We start from the raw sequence: 19,534 nt of genomic DNA, 5'->3' as shown, positions 1-19,534 counted from the left end.
AGTCTGTGCTACTACACTCACACTAATGACAAACCATGACATACGAATCAGTAAACGCCACAGTAAGCACATCGATTTCAAGACAGTCAACAAACTTATACACCTTTGCAGGTGCCAATTAAAATCACGAGACCTGTCATTTTTGTACCTGACATATGTATGTAGTTGAAAAGAGATGGTGTAAGCAATCAGAATTTAGGAACTCAGTCTAGATTACAAAATACTGAGTAATAATAGCCAAATCCTCTGAGAGGTACACATCAATGTGTATCAGCCCTTGGAGGCATCTACACTTGAAGTCTGTTCTGAGAAGCTGCTCTGGATCCTCCTCACTAGAAAAAATTAAAGTAATGAAATTAGTCTTGAAAAGATGAGTAGGGAATATGAAAAGCAGCATGCAGAGGGACAAATTCGGACCAGGAAACATTTGCTTCTGTATGAAATAACTACTATTACCATTGGAGTTTCACATGCACATCTGTGTATTTAACTGAACAAGAAATTTAAACTTCAAGTTAAAAAAAAGTATAGGTTTTCTTTCTACTTATCAACAACTAAGTTGTTTCCAGAAACATTGGCTAAATAATTTATAAAACTTCTTTTTTCTATGAAGGAAAACACTTACGAACTTTTTAGGGCTCTACTAAAACAAATTACAACAAAAAGTGCTACAAACAGGGCATCAACAGCTGAATGGGATTAGATCCAATTAATTTAGTAAGCACAGACAGAGGCATTCCTACTTCAGTACATATGCAGAGATCTTCACAAGAAAGCTCACAGCAACATAAGGGGCTGCTTTTAAAAGGTACCAAAAAGGAAAAAAAACCCAACACAACACCGTTTAGACTGCAATGACAAATTATGTCACTCTTCATCCAGCATAAGGACACAAAGGATCCCATCAAATTAGGAAACATGAAAATGATAACTCACTCTGTAAAATGATGTTGATGAAGCTTATAGTAATTCTGCAGACTGGCTTATGATATGGTAGTACATCTCAAGGGAAGATACTACAGAGAACCAAAGTGTGAAGCAATATTGTATATTTCATGATACTGCAATTCGGTGCAAATCCTGGGAAAGCTCACTGCTTTCAGATATATAGTGCTGGTTTTACACTTAAAACAGTGAGATTAAAAAAAAAATCCATAAAAAAGTCATATATACATATTTGCTGATGAAGGACACATTCTTGAGCTAATATTCCTTCCACAGGGCTACCAATGTCTGTTCCCTAATAACTGTTAATCCCAATTACCTGATGATAGGTCAGGTAATGTCACAAGTACCACCAGAACCTCAGATCTACATTGGCCTACCGCAAACAGAACATCAATTTTTCAGGTTTTTGTTTTTCTGAAAGGGTAGAGCACCCTGTGAACGTTTTACCAAAAGAAGGGTCCCTCCGTCATGAAAGTGAAATAAACCTTGGAACAGAGCAAAGTCTTCTCACTATGCCTTGAAGCTGCCTACCTATATAGCACTAGAACTGAGGAAAGACTCAAAAGCAGGGGGTAACATCTCTTGTTATTCACCAAAACTTTTATCAGAAACTTCTAGACAGTGCCTTTGAGCAAAAAATAAATTAAAACAGGTATGATGTAAACAGGGTACTATATTTATTTACTGCTCTCTCTTCTATTAATTATTATGTTTCCTTAATACCCTGTTGAGTTACATAGTGGTAGTACTCTTTCTAGAGATGTTTTGAGAGGATGAACTTTTGTAACAGGAAATGTAGTCATCTATGAAATGACAGAGGCTACTTTTCTGAAAAAATTATGTACCTTTACATATCAATATATATCTCTAGGCTTACAGCAGGAACAGGTGAAATTAAAGGGTCACTAATAACAAAACACCACACAGGATCACTTGCTCAAAGCAGACTGAGGAACTTCTGTTCACAGGACTAGTCCTTTAGTCTTTGTTAGGTCCTTCTTCCATTGCCAGGGACACTGACCTTTGCCTTTCGGGACAGCACTGATCCGCTCCAGGGACAGAACCTCTGCTTTACAAAATACTTGCCTATCTTACCAACTTTCACTACAGAAATACTCCTGCTAGGTCTTCTAAAAAAATATCTTTGTTACTGCTTTCTTGCCACACTTCACAGCTAAATTATTGAAAATTTCTCAGAATGTCCAACAAGGGCAAATAGACTATGGCAAAATATGAAGTCTCTAGTTTTGCACAGTTACTAATAATTTCTGTGTAGAGTTTCTAGCCTTTATTTTATACACAAGCCTCAGAATATCAGTGGGCAAGCAAATAGTTTACATCTGAGAATCAGTCAGCTCTCCTTGCTTTGCTGGAGCTAATGTCTGTTCTGAATTTTTACTTGCCATATGGTATTTAATATTGAATCTAAATACCTACACAAAGAAAATACTTAATATATTAAGAGAAGTCTCACGCTTAAATAATACATCAGTAGAGCAGCATTATAACCACACACACTAAATTAATTTTTTCCAGACTTATACATTATTAAGCATTCTCTAATATCTCAATGACTAAAAGATTAAGTGTAAATGGCTCAGAAAACTTTAAATGGAGAAGGAACTGTATTTCTTTTTCATGAAACCTAGATGCCTCACTGATCCCTTGGTACTGATGCTAACTACTTGGTAGCTGATACTAAGGACTGACAATCCTTAACCATTTACACTGAATTCCAGGATTACTCAATATTCCTCTGGCTATGAAAGTAAGTCATATGACAACCTAGACTTCAGTGAAAAGCCAGTAAAGCAAATTTCAGGCTAAACTTTCTTAAGACTATGAACTCCACAAGATAGAGATCATCATACTAGGTATATGTATGAGGCTTAAACCATTGAAAGTTAGACATGCCTTAGTAAATCAATGAAAAAGTTGCATCATCCAGATTTGCTTCACTCTTCACATTTGAAGCTAGAGACTAAAATTTTATATTTTTATATGTGTCCAGGACAAGCATTTATATGCCAAGAAAGATTCTCTCTTCTATTCCCACAAACACTCCATAAACCAACTACAATAAACCCAGATATTAACTTCCAACACCACTGGAGAGGGGAGAATTCTGTTCACTTAGATGGCATTGTTTTCTTCTAATGCCAGCCTATATCATTAAGAAAATAACAAACTGTAAGATTAAATGAAATATATATTAGTCTTTTGTCCAACAGTGCTTTTTTGATGCTTCTTCAGGACTGCAGGTAGCAGTGTTATGCTCTTTAAACCAGTATTCTTCAGTCTGCTTTTCTGCTAAGTTCTTTGCTCTGTTAACCTTATCACAGTATTGTTGTTCCAACAGAGCATAATGGAGAAGCAAATAAACATAAATTGTTTATTTGATTAAGTACCCCTGAACACTTTTAGACATTATGCATTAGTATTAGATATGTTATTAACTACTACAGCCATAATCCTATAATAGGAAGAAAAAAAAAAAAGAATGACAGTATACCTTAAAAGCATACAAAGCTTTTTGGATACAAAGAAATATAGCTTCTACCATAGAAAAACTCAAAACATGGAACTTCTGCATAAAAGAGTAAAAAAAAAAAAAATCTCATAATTAATCTCTTAACAGCAATGCACATGCTGTCAGCAGTTGGTAACTAAAAGATCAAATTTCTGAAACAGCATCATCCTAGCTACACTGATTGCCAGCTTTAATGCAAACTTCTGGTAAGGCAAAGACAAATTGGCAGGGTGGAGCACAGGAGAGAACAAGAGAAATCCCTATATACACCGTGTATCAGAAAGAACACTTCAGTGGAACAGAGGTTTTGTACAATTTCAACAGTGGACTGAGTTCTCATCCTTAATTTTTAGATTGAAAAAGAAGAAAAGCCAAGCAAAAACCCCTCATTTTTACAGTTACTTTCTCCCATTCAGTAATGATCAGACACGAGTGTGCTCAATGGTGCTGTGCCCTCCTCTTGCTAAAGTAGTCTATTTTATCTCGGTTCTTAATTAAAAAAGAAAAAAAAGAATCAAAAGTAATTCTATCACAGGAGAACTGGGAAAGCCTTGTTTTTCTTTAAGCCACAAGTACATGTTGCTTCAATTATAGTCAAATTTTCTTTTTCTCCCATGGGGATTTCCCCAGTGTCCCAGTGCACCTGTTCCTAGCATTGGAGCATTCAAATCTTCTTCTTCCACCTAGCTGCTTATTTTCATGAAGCTTGCATGAATTTAATCCACTTCAAATCAGATTCAGACAAATTTGTCTAAGCTTCAGAAGCTAAGGGTGGTGGGTGGACAGACAGAACATTTAAACTTAACACAAAAAAGTTTGTTTACATAGAAAACCAGGCTGGCGAAAGGTGTGATTAAGTAATCCTTACAACAGGAAAACTAATACCTACAAATCCCTTCCACTGAAAAAACAGCAGAAGATTTTACTTTCATTTTCTAAGCTGCCTTTGACAAGGTTGTTTGATAGAATGTAAAGTCATGGGACATTTCATTTCAAAGTTTGGATGTTTCAGGAAGTTTTGACTGTGTAAGAGGAAAAAAAAACACACAACCCCTCAAAATTTCAAGTGGTCTGCACCAAAAACCAGCAATGCAAAGGTAAGGTAAACAAACAATTGAAAAATCTACAGAAAAGCAGAAAGAAGAGGACAGAGAAGGCAGAAGTCCATACAACATACAAATCTTATAGAAAGGAGGTACAGAAAGCATAAAGATAAACAAGAATTAGATTTCATATAGATTTTCCTAGGCTCAAATGTGTCAGAAGAATTCAGCCATCCTCCTTATATAATCTGCAGTATCTTGGCATTGCTCTGAAGACAGAGATGAAGTACCCCTTTACACATCATGGGATTTTGTTTGGGTTTGTGACTGGAAGCCATGAGACCTGCTTAAAAATACACTGGAAAGAGACTTTCTGTTGTATCTTGGAACTCCAGTTTAAAACATTTCCAGAAGCACCTGTAAAGGCATTAACCTCCTTCAGTTCTTTGCAATTGTAAAAGCAATGTCAACTGACACAACAGTCATGCTGCTCAGGACATTTAGATTTGTCACCTTTAATTGAATTAATTAGTACTTATTAGGAAAACTTTACCTGGAGGGCAAAAAAATCTGTTATCACTTCTCCTATAAAAATAATCCCTGATATAATATCTAAGTATTACATTTCCTAAGATAAAGCAAATAAACCCTTTCAAAGGAGTGTATTTGGACTCAAAATTGAACATATATTCTAGTGGAAAACAGACCTTTTAGGTACTAAAATATCTGCACTATATATAAAGCTACTTGAGAGTGGAAAATCTTTGAAAATTTTAATAGAAGCAATAAATTGTCAATTCTGTTCTCTTACTAAATGAGTACTTGACATTGCTTATGACAGAACCACTTGACTGAGAAACAGCTCCATAGAACAGAAACCAGCTGTCTTCTCAAAAACAAGAGAGCCTACATTGGCTGAATAACATATGTCACGTTTGTCCATTTTTTCCTTTTTACTTCCCTTTTTTAGATAAAGTTCCTTTTATGCTGAAAAATACAGCCATTTGCCCCTCCCCACTACTCCTTCATTCACTACTTTTACCATTTCCTCCTCACACTGCCTGCATAACACCTTGAGTTTCCTCTAGTTCTTCAAGGACTGAGGGAAAACTTGGTGGAAAATAATCAGCCAGCACTCTGGAAAAACACTCCTAATAAGCTGTATGTTTATAACTGCTGCTCAGTCTCTTTTGCTTTAATTACAAGTCCCTAAATGCTGCTCTGCATTATCTACCAATTAGTTATGCTAGTTCCAATCCTTACCAAGGCAGGTCTGCATAAACCTTCCTCACCTGATACAGCCTCAGGAGGTGGCTCTGGCTCAGCAGGTCACCTCTATATCTGCTTAACCACGTTAGCGGCAGTTCCTCACTTCCTACCACGAGTGCTGAGCACCCTTAAGGAGAGATGGTGCTAAGATCCTTTCTCCTACAAAATGCCATTTCCCTCTCCTTGGAGAATGATTACATTCATGGTTGATAGAAACAGAGGGTAATTCCAAAAAAACAAAGCTAAAAATATGTCATGTGCTTCAAGGTATCCAAAAGTATTACTACTCTCTTTTTAATAAGGCAAATAATGGCATCTGCCTTCTCACTGGTATGGGCACATACTGCTCATTAGTGTTAAGAGGAGTCAAGGAGTTGTACAGATACTGTTATTATTACTGTGCACATAGGATTATCTCCCTTTATTACCCTAGATGAGGGATTTCTGACTGGTTACAAGGAAATTCGTGTACTCTCTACTTTGTGCCAAGACACTTTGAAGGAGGAGGAGGAAGAAGTGTGACGAAGATGCCAAAATGTAATTCTATTAAATAACTTGAAGCAGAATGTCATAGTCAATTACATATTTAAAGACTGAAAGCAGGCTCACATTTGTCAACAAATCATTCATTCAGGCTTTGTTTCAAAGACTGCTCCAGGCTTTCTGTTTATCAGACAAATGGCAAAGTGATGAGTCCTGCATCACAACATTTTGTAATACTCAAAAGCAGAACTCCAGTGAGAAAAATCTAAGATATCTACAACTCATTGCAGCATGGTTTTTTTGGTGGGTTTATTTCTCTGCCAGCTTTTTTCATGGGAGGACTGAAGTTCCTCCAATGTACCATAAAACCATAAATAAAACTTCAGCAGGATATATTATTTAGTGCCATGAAGAAGGAAGGACCTCCCGACACTGCTGCAGAAAGCAGAGGTGGGTACAAAAGTGCAAGTGCCCAGAATCATTTTGGGGAAATTAGTTTAATATTGAGCATGCTTAGCAGCTTTCTTAAATCCTAAAAGAAAGCTGCTAGCTACGACAGGGAAGCTAATCCTTGTGAATCGTACGTACTGAGATTGTGACATGAACTAGTACTTGGTCAGGAGAAAAAATTGCCACCAAGCCCTAGCTGAAGAGGATACATCTAGACTAGCAAGGATGTTAGTTGGTCAGCCTCCATGGCAGATCGCTTGATTATGAGGCAAGGTCTTTTGTTTTGACACAAGACTTGTAGAGAACCACACACCTATGAATGCTGGTGCAAGGCTTGCTGTGTTAGAAAACGTGTCCTGTTGTACTTATGAATTGAAAGCATGCGAACCAGGACTGGAGACCCTACAGTTCCAATCTGATTTTGTAAGTTAATGATGTGCAGAGTAATCATGTAACTGACAACATTTTAGGTTATTTCACTGACTGAAGTACAACTGGAGAGTAGACAAGTCTAAGCATACAAAGTCTAGATCTGCTAAAAACCTTATTCATTTTAGAATCATTTTGGAATATCTTTACAGGAAAATATCATGGACTTACTCATAGCTTTTCTCTACAATTAATTTATTGAGAGTAAAGAGTATGTGAAATGTTTTAATTGCAGTAAATCTGAACTCTTTATCCAGACAACTCTGCAGTTATCCTTTGCTGGCTGATGCTAATGCAAAGTAGTTCTGTAGTTTTATTTGATGCTTAAAGCAAATAAAAAAAGCCAGTACTCTATATCATTATTTCTAGCAAAGCTAAAACTTGGTAAAGGATCATGGAATACTGAAGTCCTACAGCTATCTTTTTCACAAACTGGACAAGACTGCAGAAGTTGAATTGAAGGAGCTCTATTTCTCCTAATGCGTACTCATGAGTAATTTTATTTCCTAAAGCTTGTGTAGATGCATTTTGGGACAATGTTCCAAATTATAGATGGTTCTGTAATTAAAACATCACCTTTGTTACACCCCAAACCATACCTCTTTCCAAATTTTTATAGCAAAACATCAGACCTATGGAAGTGAGATTTATTTCAACTTAATGAAAATGGAAACTGCAAATATCACTTTGACCAAGTAACTCTGCAAGTCATTTTACTTCTTATGAAAATGCAGTTGATCAAATTTTAATAGGAGGTAAAATCCTACTGCCTCAAGATTGCTTTTAAAATAACTAGATCTTTTTGGACAACATGCAGTTTAAAGTAAAGAACTATATCTCAGCACATAAGTAATCTTACCAAATTTATACAGACACTGTGTAGTCCAGGATTGCAAATTATTCCAAACAAAACTCAAGATACTTGCGTTCACAGTGGTTACCCTTCTTGACAAAACAGACAAAGAAATGGCTATTCTGCAGTATGACACGTGGTAAAGAGATCCGCAAGCAGGCAAGATGACACAACACAGCACACTTCAGGTGTACATGGTAGAGTACAGGCACACACAGAAATGATCTCCCAGCAAGACTTTTGGCATAAGTATGGTATTGGACAGTCATGGCTAAGGTATATTCAAACACAACTCAAATCACATTCGAGCTAGCTCACAAGCATCTGCACAACTTTTCTTGAGACCTTCCTGTTTTTATCCTTCCTGGGTTAAAATTAGACAGGCTCTAATGACACCCATGGGTCAACTTTCTCAGAAATTCACTTCAGTAGATGGTAATGTCAAAAGAACTTAAAGCAGACCATTCAGCACTGTACACTCAAAACAAAGATCAACTTGAAACTAGCTCCCTTTTCCTAGCACATCACAGTTTTCTGCAGCTGTTTTAGGTTACAGCCATGTTACAAGAAGTATGTCCTACCCTGATCTTAATGTAGTTTGGTTTATGGCAAAGACTAAGGCCTAAGCAAGTTTTTAATGCCCAGTTTAGTTTTGGAACATGAAAAAAAATTCAAAGTATACTGTAACATTTTTGCTGTGTTTATGCTTTCTATTTTGTGAGCCCAATCATGCTACATATAATAACAAACAAATACATAACAAATCCTATGGGCTTATGGCACTCCTCCTTCATTGGAGAGGTTCAAGACCGAGCTACAGAGACATGTGCCCCTTCTGCTTTTTCTTTTGGAGAGTCCCCTTCCATTGCACACATTGTCAGGCTTTTAGCAAAATGGTGGTGTATATATACCACATATACAGCCTTTACCTGTTAGAATAGAGCATAGGTTGATTACGTTGATACTGTTCATCTACATTCAAGGAAGAAGAAGAAATTGTGGTTGCCAAGGAAGCTGCTTCAAACAGAGATGGAGTGCTTGGCACTAGATCTGGCCGGTGGCGTGAACCTAGTACTGCATACACAAAAATAAAGAACAACATTAACAAATATAATTTCAAATCGAATCCAAGAATCTTTATGCAAGTGTGTGGAGACACATAGTGCTCTCAACAGCTTCCTGAAGCTTCTTCATATGTTTGAATTTATGAGATTGTAATATTAATGTGCCCATTCCCACACTGTTTTGCGTTACAGGGCGAATTTCAGCTGCTAGCCAGTACATTCAGCAGAATACAGAGCAACCCCAAGATCAAATATTAAACAGTGGTGTCAAGAGTTGATGAATTCTTCTAAGTTCTGGGACTGGTCTCACACTACCAGGGCCCAGTTTTCAGATGAGATTAGGCAGCTGGTTCTCCTTTGAGCCTGGCTGCAGATGAGCTCTGAAAGGAGCAAAGTCTGTATCTCTTCAAAAAGACTCTGGGAACAATGAACTGAGCTTCAAAACATTTCACGTGACATGTTTGTTTAAAAGTCAGTGAAAAGAATAGCACTGGCTCTGGCCTTAATCCGCTACTGGGCTGGATAAATTTTTTTAGGATCCCCTGAAATCTGAAATATTAACACCATACTATAACCTTGATTCTGTCTTTCTCTTGCTCCTGAAGGTCCATTCTGCCAAATATGACTAACAACTCTCTCCATGAGAATAACCTGACTCTGGAGTTTTGAAAGATCAGCCAGATTGGAAGCTTTCAAGTTATAGGGATTCTAAAGCTTATACTAAATTCCTTTAAAAACATTGTTTAGGCTGTTGATTTGAAAGACATTACCTTCTTCATCAAGGCTGGCGCAGCTCTGTCCTTCAGCAAGAATGCCATGCTTTTCATCCTTCCACTCCTGGCTAACCGCACATACTATTTCTTGTGATGCTGCCTTTAGGGCCGTGATGGAATTGCACCGTTTCTTTGAAGGTGAAGACTTTAAAGCTGCATTACCAAATGAACATAGGTGTTGACTGATGTCATCTTACCTCCCTGAACATCTTTAACAGCACATAGAAAGCAAACCATCTATAAAGCTAGAGTTTCTGAATACAGACGAAGAACACATCCAGATACAAACCCACTTACCAAATATTATACCAAAACTAGAGCAAAAGGCATTGTTATTTCATCTATGAGTAAAGTACTTTTGTCTTTTTCTGGGTTTCTTACTGCTCATAGGACAAAAAAAATCAAGTCAGTTAACCAACTTTGACATCACTAAGTTTCAAATCTATGGAGTATCAACACATGTAATCAAAGACAGAATGATACAGAATAACACTGAAGACAGGAAAACTGAAAAGACATTTGGAGTATTCTGACAGGTTATGGTCATTTCCTTGAGCTGTGAACTACTGCTATATAATGATGGACATGCTACTGCAGAATTGCCACTTCAGTGACATACGTCAAACATCTTCTTTGGGTAAAATAAACACTTCCAAAATGTTGATGGCTTGTACACTCAGGTATGAGCATCCCCCTTTATAATTCTTACCAGGGCCTGCCTACTTACAATGGCATTTGGGGTGAAACTCTAGGATCTGACCATTGCCACTACTACTGAACCATGACCGCCATTTGTAGTTCTCCTCCAGAAGGATGCCAGCCAGTTCATTTAGTGTTTTCAGTTGCCAGCTGCTGACCTCCATGCATTGGCTGCAAGGTTACTTCAGATGCACTGCAATAGTTCATATTGTGCTCTACTACAAAATACAAATTAAAAGCATCAAAGCCACTTGGCTAAAGACTGAAGAAGAGAATCAGATGCATAGCTCCAGGATATTGTTAAAAAATAACATAATAAATAGCTGCTGAGCTAGCCTCTGTCTGAGGCTGAATCTGCTTATTATGTTTTTATTGTTATTTATGGAGGCTTGTTCTGTGCACTAGGGGAAAAAGCACAGATTCTGAACAGGGCTGAAGAATTTAAACTTAAATGTCATAACTTGAAGTTTAGAAACAATGTTCCTGAAGGCAGGAATACTCCCAATTCTTTATTTTACAACAGAATGATAATGCATTTGAACCATTAATCCATATAAAAGTAGACTAATACCCTTGTATGCAGGGCGGATCAATAAGAGTGGGATATTAAGACAGGTTAATAGCCTGGAAAAATGAGACAGACAAATTAAGATTAGCGAGAAAATTAGGCATGATGTCCTTAATTGTACATTGTAGCTTTCAAATACAGAATGGGTTGTGTCTTGTGCTGACATAAATCTAGCAGTCAGAATTAGAAAGAACTGAAAAAAGACTCAAAGGTTCAGGAAACATGTATGGCTGCATGAGACATTTATTTTGTTCAACAGAGAGAAGTATCAAGTCGTCTGCTCCTTACTCTCTATCAGTGCAGAGGAGTTCCTTTAAGTATTGTCTCAGACAACAGAGCTCCCACCAGTTCTCTGGCAAAATTATTCTAGGGTGTAAGAGATCTGAGGCTCAGGAGGTTCTTTCCTCCTTTCAGCTGAACTTTGCTTCATATTTTGTCATATCACATCAGATTCTTTTATTCTGGTATCAACGTTCTCTTCTGAAGGATTTAACTTTTAACACCTTAAGTTGTTAATTTGTGATAGTAATTGTAGTCATTCTTGTTTCACTTAAATCTCATTTAATTCTATCCTTCATTTGTATTTTGTTCTACCTCTATCCACATAGACTTGTTTCTCACTCCAGATAACTAACGACAATGTTAAGAGAACAGCATAACACTGGTCAGAAAGCTATTTACAAAACACCTTCTGTCAGTTAGGTACAATGCCATACGCTCAATACTCCTTCTGTAGTATTTGAGCCAAGTGTCCATTCCACGTTTTGACATTTAAGTCCAAACGAAATACAGTTCCACGAGTAGGATTATCAAACTGCTAACTAGTATCCATTTTAGAGTAAAAGTTCCTCTATAAACCACGTAGTTCTAGCCAGTCAATTTATATTTATTTGCCAAGAACTCTGCTTTATAAAAAGCCTTGAAACTCAAAAAATACATCCCTTCTCTTACTGGGGGAAAAAAGTGCAATTTCAGCACCTCCACAGATTTAAAAAATAATCTGGCAGTAAAACAGTAAGTTAGTAAGGATGCATACTATTTAAACCAGCTGATCTGTATGTCTTATAATAAGGTGTTATACCACGTGCCAAAATCATTGAAAAAACTCTCATTGCTCAGATAACCAGAACAGCTTTTCCCCAAAGAGCAGCCTGGGACACAGTGAATCCCAAGCACTCATCTTTGCCTTGCTGGTATATTTATCAGGTCTTCCCCTACAGCCTTCCTCACTGGACCCACACTGAATGCATCACAGCGGTCATCACCATCCATGTCTGCATGTGCGATGCTTCAGGCTGAATTTCCTTTCAGTACCATGACCAACTAATACAGGAATTATTCATCAATTCATTAATATTTATAGGACTCTCCAAAAGTCTTATTTTCCTGAATAGCTGTCACAACATATCATGCATATAGGGAATCACTAATTAGGATTAATTAAAATTCTCTCTTTTTCTCTTTTTCTTCTGAAGACTCCTTCACTCTACTTGAAATATCTTTTTTTTTTTTTTTTAGTTCAGCTACTCTCAGCTTTCTCCTTTCATCAGTCTATCCTATTCTTTTTCCTCTTTTTTAGTAATTTCACAAAGGACTTATCACCTACACTTCTGATTTGTTGTTGCTCTTAGTTACCAGTTTTCCCTCTTCTTTCTTGCTCTTTTAGACCTAATCACGTATATTGTTCTAATCTGCCATGTCTCTAACATTGGTTTTCATGGACAGGTTTGGAGTTTCACAAGCTCACTCCAAATAATTTGATTCTTTCCAAAAACAGTTGGATACTGGTCTTCAGAAAAGTGATATTATCTTTAGGCAAAATGTAGAGTAGCAAAGGCCAGTACGGTCTGAAAAATATTGACATCCAATGGTAGAAATTTTAGTGAAAATAAAACCTGATCTGAACTTTTGATGGAAGAAGATTAGTCTCTAAAATTTGATTTTTTGTTGTTGTTGTTGCTTGTCCTGGAGGAACTATAATTCAAGGTAGATATGAATATATGGACTTACGTTCAAGATGTGTATTCTTGAATGATAGCTAATTTTCCCCTGTCAATTTTCAAGTCAGGCTAAATGCAGCAAGTCTGAAAATAAACCTGTTCCTTAACACTTCCAAATTCTGTTGTTTTGCTTCATAGCTGTACCCAGATTATGATAAAATATCTATACTGCTTATGGGTAGTTGGATGGGTAGTGGATGAATTCCTTACTTTGCTTTGCTTGCACACACAACTTTCACTTTCCCTATTAAACTGTCTTTATCTCAATCCAAGAGTTTTCTCACTTTTACCCTTCTGACTCTCTCCCCCATCCCACTGAGGCAGGGAGTGAGTCATTGTCTGTGTGGGGCTCAGCTGCCCACCAGGGTTAAACCACAACGTACAGGAAGAACTCACCTATGTAGGATCAATTTACCCTCCATCCCAATGCCTTAAGAGGATCTAAAGTTTCAGGGTCTACTTTAAGTTACAGAAATAAATTCATTTTATTTGAAAGAAGTGACAATCAATAGTTAAATTATTGCTGCAAGACTTGAGCCTTTGGACAACTCTTGGTAGCGATGTCCTTCTGTAGTGATGGTGGGTTTCTCTTGGCTTTTTTTCTTTCCCCTGTGTATTGGGTTTGCATGGCAAGGTTTTGGCAGTGGTGGGGCTACAGGGGTGGCTTCTGTGAGAACCTTCTAGAAGCTTCCCCCATGTCCAATAAAGACAATGCCAGTCGGCTCCAAGACAGACCCGCTGCTGGCCAAAGCTGAGCCAATCATTGATGGTGGCAGTGCCTCTGTGACAACATATTTAAGAAGGGGAAAAAAATACTGCACAACAGCAGCTGGAAGAGAGGAGTGAGAACATGTGAGAGAAACAGCCCTGCAGACACCAAGGTCAGTGAAGAAGAAGGGGAGGAGGTGCTCCAGGCGCTGGAGCAGAGATTCCCCTGCAGCCTGTGGGGAAGACCATGGTGAGGCAGGCTGTCCCCCTGCAGCCCATGGAGGTCCACAGTGGTGCAGATATCCACCTGCAGCCCGTGGAGGACCCCATGCCAGAGCAGGTAGATGCCCAAAGGAGGCTGTGACCCCGTGGAGAGCACATGCTGGAGCAGGCTCCTGGCAGCACCTGGGACCCCATGGAGAGAGGAGCGCATGTTGGAGCAGTCCATTCCTGAAGGACTGCACCCTGTGGAAAGGACCCATGCTGGAGCAGTTCGTGAAATAACAGATGCAGGATTGGACACATTATTAGATCATTAAATTTATCTTTATATCAAAGCTAATATAAGAGAACCTGTTTTACCTTCAGATGCCCATGATGTGACAAAAAATACATAGCAAATAATTCTCTGTAATTTTACTATTAGAGTACAATGCCATTAGCTCCAGTGAAGAAACTCAACTTCGGGCAAGGTAAGTGCTACATGACATTGAAGAAAGCATTCTTTTATTGCCAAGTGTCCTGGTTTCGGCTGGGATAGAGTTAATTTTCTTCTTACTAGCTGGTACAGTGTGTTTTGGATTTACTCTGAGAATAATGTTGATAACACACTGATGTTTTAGGATAAGTGCTACTTAGCAACAACTAAGTTAAAGGATTTTTCGGTCTCCCATGCTCTGCCAGCAAGCAGGTGTACAAGAAGCTGGGAGGGAGCACAGCCAGGGCAGCTGACCCAAACTAGGCAAAGGGATATTCCATACCATATGATGTCATGCTCAGCATATAAAGCTGGGTGAAGAAGAAGGAAGGGGGAGACACTCAGAGTTACAGCATTTGTCTTGCCAAGTAACCGTTACGCATAATGGAGCCCTGCTTTCCTGGAGATGGCTGAACACCTGCCTGCCAGTGGGAAGTACTGGATGAATTCCTTACTCCGCTTTGCTTGCACACACAACTTTTGCTTTACCTACTAAACTGTCTGTATCTCAACCCATGAGGTTCCTCACTTTTACTCTTCCGATTCTCTCCCCCATCCCAACCGGGGGAATGAGTGAGCAGCTGTGTGGTGCTTAGTTGCTGTCTGGGGTTAAACCATGACACCAAGACAGGAGCATTATAAAGTAATGATTATAAAAATATCTAAAAGAGTAAAAGTCACAACTTTCTTACCTTGAACTTTCTTGAAAACTCTTGTACTCATAAACTTTAAAAATCTGTCTGCATAAAAACTTGGTCGGTGAACTGAAACGGTATCCTACAAGATTGAAAAAGGTCTCAGTCATATTTTCCATAAGTAAATCACAAGTAAATCATCAAGAAAGAAGCTGGACACCTCAGGTAAACTATATTTCAGGCATACTCAAAACAAGTGAATCCGAACAGGCTTTTCCTTTTTAAAGGTTAATTCTTCAAGATTTTTTCTTCAGGTATTTAATTTATGAAATTAGGAGTTATGAATTATACAGCCATATTCTGCAAAATCTTCCTAGCATTTGAACTGCTTTTTTCACATTATGTACTTTTTCCACATTATGTACAGATTCATCAACGTCCTGCTAAGTGGCCATTGTCTTGTCTAAGTTATATGGACAAGCTGATTCTTTTAGTTGCTTTTTGAAAGATCAACAAATAAAATCAGAGCATGTATTGGGAAATGGACCTAAAGGATTATAGCAACAGCCCAAACCACATGGTGATGGTAGACTACAAATATACTGGAGCTGGCTCTTTCCTGGTCAATGTAAGTCAACGTTCCATTAGCTAAAATATCAGCAGTTAAAAAAAAAAAATGTACTTACCCCATCATAAACAAGAGCTTTCCAAGAATGTTCCAGCTTCTTCATTAACCTAAGCATATAAAAACAAAATCAGAACTGCTTTATAAAATGTCCACATTTGTAAGTAATTTCAGAATAGCTTATTCAATAAAAACTTGAAATTCAACTTACCTATAAGACTGGAGAATATCAATAATACCCATAAATAGAAGCAGCTTTTCTCCTTTATGGCTTTTAGCTGGAATACCTCCCATTCTGAGAGAAACAATAAAAATGTAGTTAGATTATCTTTTAAGACATCTCTAAACATCAGTTAGCAGTTGAACTGCACCCACTTGCAAAGCCAAAGAAAGAGGCACAACACTAAAGCTAGATGCCACGGTGCAAAGTCAGTCAAATGTGGGTCACTTAGCATACAACTGATTTTAAACAGCAAACCTAAAGTATCTGTGATCCAGTGGTAAATATCCATTATAAATAAAGAGTATTTTAGGATAACTTTTAGACAGAATTGGAAATATTTAGATGATCTGAAAATTGGGAAAAAGTATACATCAGTTTATTACTAGGGAAAATAAATAATTTTGCCTAGCTAAAGTCTAATTTTGTCACTTTATTGATCACATGTAACAAAACTGTAGAGAGCCTGCACATTACTCCAAGTCTGAAAAGGTTGTTTTGTATATTTTTCATTAAAAATTAAGTATGTGCTTTTCCAGAATTTCTTTACAGACAGATTAGTGACATAAAAAGTAACAGTATCAAGCTGAGAAGCCTGACTGCCTGGATCTCCACTTGGTTCAGAGTATTTACTCAGCCATGATCTGTAGACTGCTGTTAGCTACTGGAAGGCCACTATAAGGTCTCCCCGGAGCCTTCTCTTCTCCAGGCTGAACAACTCCAACTGTCTCAGCCTGTCCTCATAGGGGAGGTGCTCCAGACCCCTGATCATCTTCGTGGCCCTCCTCTGGACCCACTTGAGCAGGTCCATGTCTTTCTTATGTTGGGGGCCCCAGAGCTGGACACAGTACTGCAGGTGGGGTCTCACGAGAGTGGAGTAGAGGGGGAGAATCACCTCCCTCCACCTGCTAGACACGCTTCTTTTGACACAGCCCAGGATACAGTTGGCATTCTGGGTTGTAAGCACACATTGCTGGCCCACGTTCATTTTTTCATCCACTAATACCCCCAAGTCCTTCTCCTCAGGGCTGGTCTCAATCCACTCATTGCCCAGCCTGTATTTGTGCTTAGGATTGCCTCAAACCATGTGCAGGACCTGGCACATAATAACCACAGGGACTTTCTTGGATGACCTATATAATCAGCTTTGGCTTTTACTTAAAAACCAAAACGAAATCAAAACCAAAAACTAACACCCCCTAAAATTGTCAGTGCAACACCTCTGCCACCATATAAGAGCATTTACCATCTTCTCTGTGAATGTGAGTAATGCTGTAAAAACAGAGTGAAATTCAGCTCTAATTTATATTCTAGAGCTCTGAACACCTGGAAACTCTCTATAAATGCTAAATATCATAATTTTCAGATTTGTTTGCTATAGGTTTAAGCACATGTTTCTGTATCATTAGTTGTATTTACCTAGATGGCTCCCTTGAGAACCTGGAGAAGAGTAAATTCTTAATTTGAAATGGAACCCTCATTATAATGAAGGACTCACATTGAATGAGAACGGTGAACATAATGCTTTCACTAACACTGAATGTATTTCAAAAGAAACAACTGAATAACTATCCTCTATACACTCAAATTCTACTGCAGTTTTCGCTAGATAGAAAAATAAGAGGAAAGCAGCCGTTCTTAATCTCAGGAAATACCATAAATGGATATGATGAGTGCACTTCAGTGGTTGGTGATACAGTTCATGTATTGAATATACTACTTTGAAATGAAAATAACCACTGTAGGAATATCCATTTCAACATTAATAAATAGTTTTTGCTTCTGGCTCATGAGGCTGCTTCCAGTTAAAATTAGATTATACCTGGGACTCTTGTAATAGGTGTCTCATAATATCTCTTTTATAAATGAATGCACTTGTGCATACATATGTGACTTTGAAGTAACCAAATTTGCTATCATGTATTTAAAGATGATCAGTCTACTAATCAATGTTTTAATTGCCTGTTCTGCAGCAAATCTTGATGGCCCAGCTTTTGAAGAAAAAAAGGCTTAATCTTTCAACTCCTGAAATGCAGTGTACTCTTGAATGTTTTGCCTCTTAACACCAAGTGGCACAAACTGAAGAAACAGAATGTGCAAGTTTTAATAGTAACTTTAAGAGCAGGTTATGGCACTTACGTGTTTGTTGTCTCTGTGGTAATGGAGTCCCCTGACTTCCCAGGGCCCTGTATAGACTCCATGGCTGTGGAATAGAGAACTTTCTGCCCTCCAGGACGTTTCATGTCTGATGCACTCTGGGAACTCTCTCCCTCTTTTTCCTTCATGTTACTGTTCAGTATGTGGATTCCCAGTAGCAGACTGTAATCCATGATCTTAAAACTTTCTAGAACCTACCAACAAAGAACAAATAGGTTTACTGAAACAAAAAAAGACTACATACAATATGAATTACACAGCAGCATTTTGAAAACCTAAGTAAAAATAGGCCTTCAAAGCACATGTTTCTCTTAACAGGCAAATGTGTGAAATTATAATTAAACAAAAATCTTTTACTGCCCCACATAAGTCAAAGTGCTAGTTATCTAATTAGCTCAGTGCTGTTGTTACAAGTGCGAAAGAAGGATGCATAGCTGAAATGTAACCTGATATTATTTTGTAGTCAAGGAAGATATGTCCAGTCAGCATCTTTATTATTTATAGCAAATAATAATTAATAGTTCCACTGTACACTTATGAACTACAGGCATTTTTAAAGTCACCTCTAATGCATATTCCAGACTTTACTGAGCATTTTTTTCTAGACTACTCTCTACCTCCCCTTCACCTCCTGTTTATAACAGAGAAAGTATTCTTGTAGAACTTTCAAATGTCAAAAAAACCCATTTGCTACCACCCTCTCATTAACAGCTGTTGGGATTTGGGTATAAAAATCATGCATCTCTCTTTATTAGGCTAAATAGGGCCTATTTAACCTGCAAAGGCAGTTTTATTTCTGAAGTATGACTTAACCAACCAGACTTCTCTTCTAGCTCTACCAACCATTTTTGCCTCTGTCAGTAGGCAAGTTCCCTTTTTTCTTTCAGGCACATGTACTGTCATGAGTTTCTAGTTAGTTATATCACTATGAAACCTGGCATACTCCATTAAAAGGAAATAAAGTTCAAGTCAATATGCAAACGTGAACTAAAACAAGCTGTGTTCATATCTGGTAGTATAACCAAACTGTTAAGAGACAGCAACTGTGTTAAATATAACAGCAGTGCTAAGTGGAGGGAGAAAACCCGGTAGCAACTAGGAAGGATATGCTGTGCCACTCACCTCTCCTTTACCTTATGCAGCTCAGCAATGATTCATGATACGTTTTGGCACACAATGCCCTAAGATAATGGTGTAATTTTTGGAATGGAATTAAGAAGCAATAATACATCTTTTTACGTGAACAAGAACAAAATGGGATTTTGCAGAGATGACAAATAAAGAGTAGTAACTCCATGTATGTCACTTTGATGAAGACTATCAAAGTATAAATATTTTTACACAAAACACTGAGATGGCTTGTGAACTCTAAGACACATTTTG

General features: G+C 37.9%; 1 protein-coding gene across 5 annotated transcripts in view; it reads right to left on the bottom strand.

Moving 5' to 3' along the window:
• PIP5K1B (phosphatidylinositol-4-phosphate 5-kinase type 1 beta) overlaps positions 1 to 19,534 on the bottom strand; it is a 121,068-nt gene that overhangs the window by 18,904 nt on the left and 82,630 nt on the right. For all 5 annotated transcript variants that reach the window (XM_030003492.1, XM_041120606.1, XM_030003494.2 and 2 more), the window contains exons 9-14: positions 18,134 to 18,345; positions 15,986 to 16,069; positions 15,836 to 15,884; positions 15,207 to 15,291; positions 9,840 to 9,995; positions 8,935 to 9,079 (exon numbers count right to left, since the gene is read on the bottom strand). In XM_030003492.1, coding sequence (XP_029859352.1) covers positions 8,935 to 9,079; positions 9,840 to 9,995; positions 15,207 to 15,291; positions 15,836 to 15,884; positions 15,986 to 16,069; positions 18,134 to 18,345 — 731 coding nt within the window. The remainder of the gene's footprint in view (positions 1 to 8,934; positions 9,080 to 9,839; positions 9,996 to 15,206; positions 15,292 to 15,835; positions 15,885 to 15,985; positions 16,070 to 18,133; positions 18,346 to 19,534) is intronic.

This window comes from Aquila chrysaetos, chromosome Z (genome assembly GCF_900496995.4).
Source record: "Aquila chrysaetos chrysaetos chromosome Z, bAquChr1.4, whole genome shotgun sequence".
Lineage (NCBI taxonomy): Eukaryota > Metazoa > Chordata > Aves > Accipitriformes > Accipitridae > Aquila > Aquila chrysaetos.
This window is presented reverse-complemented; position numbering and strand designations above follow the sequence as displayed.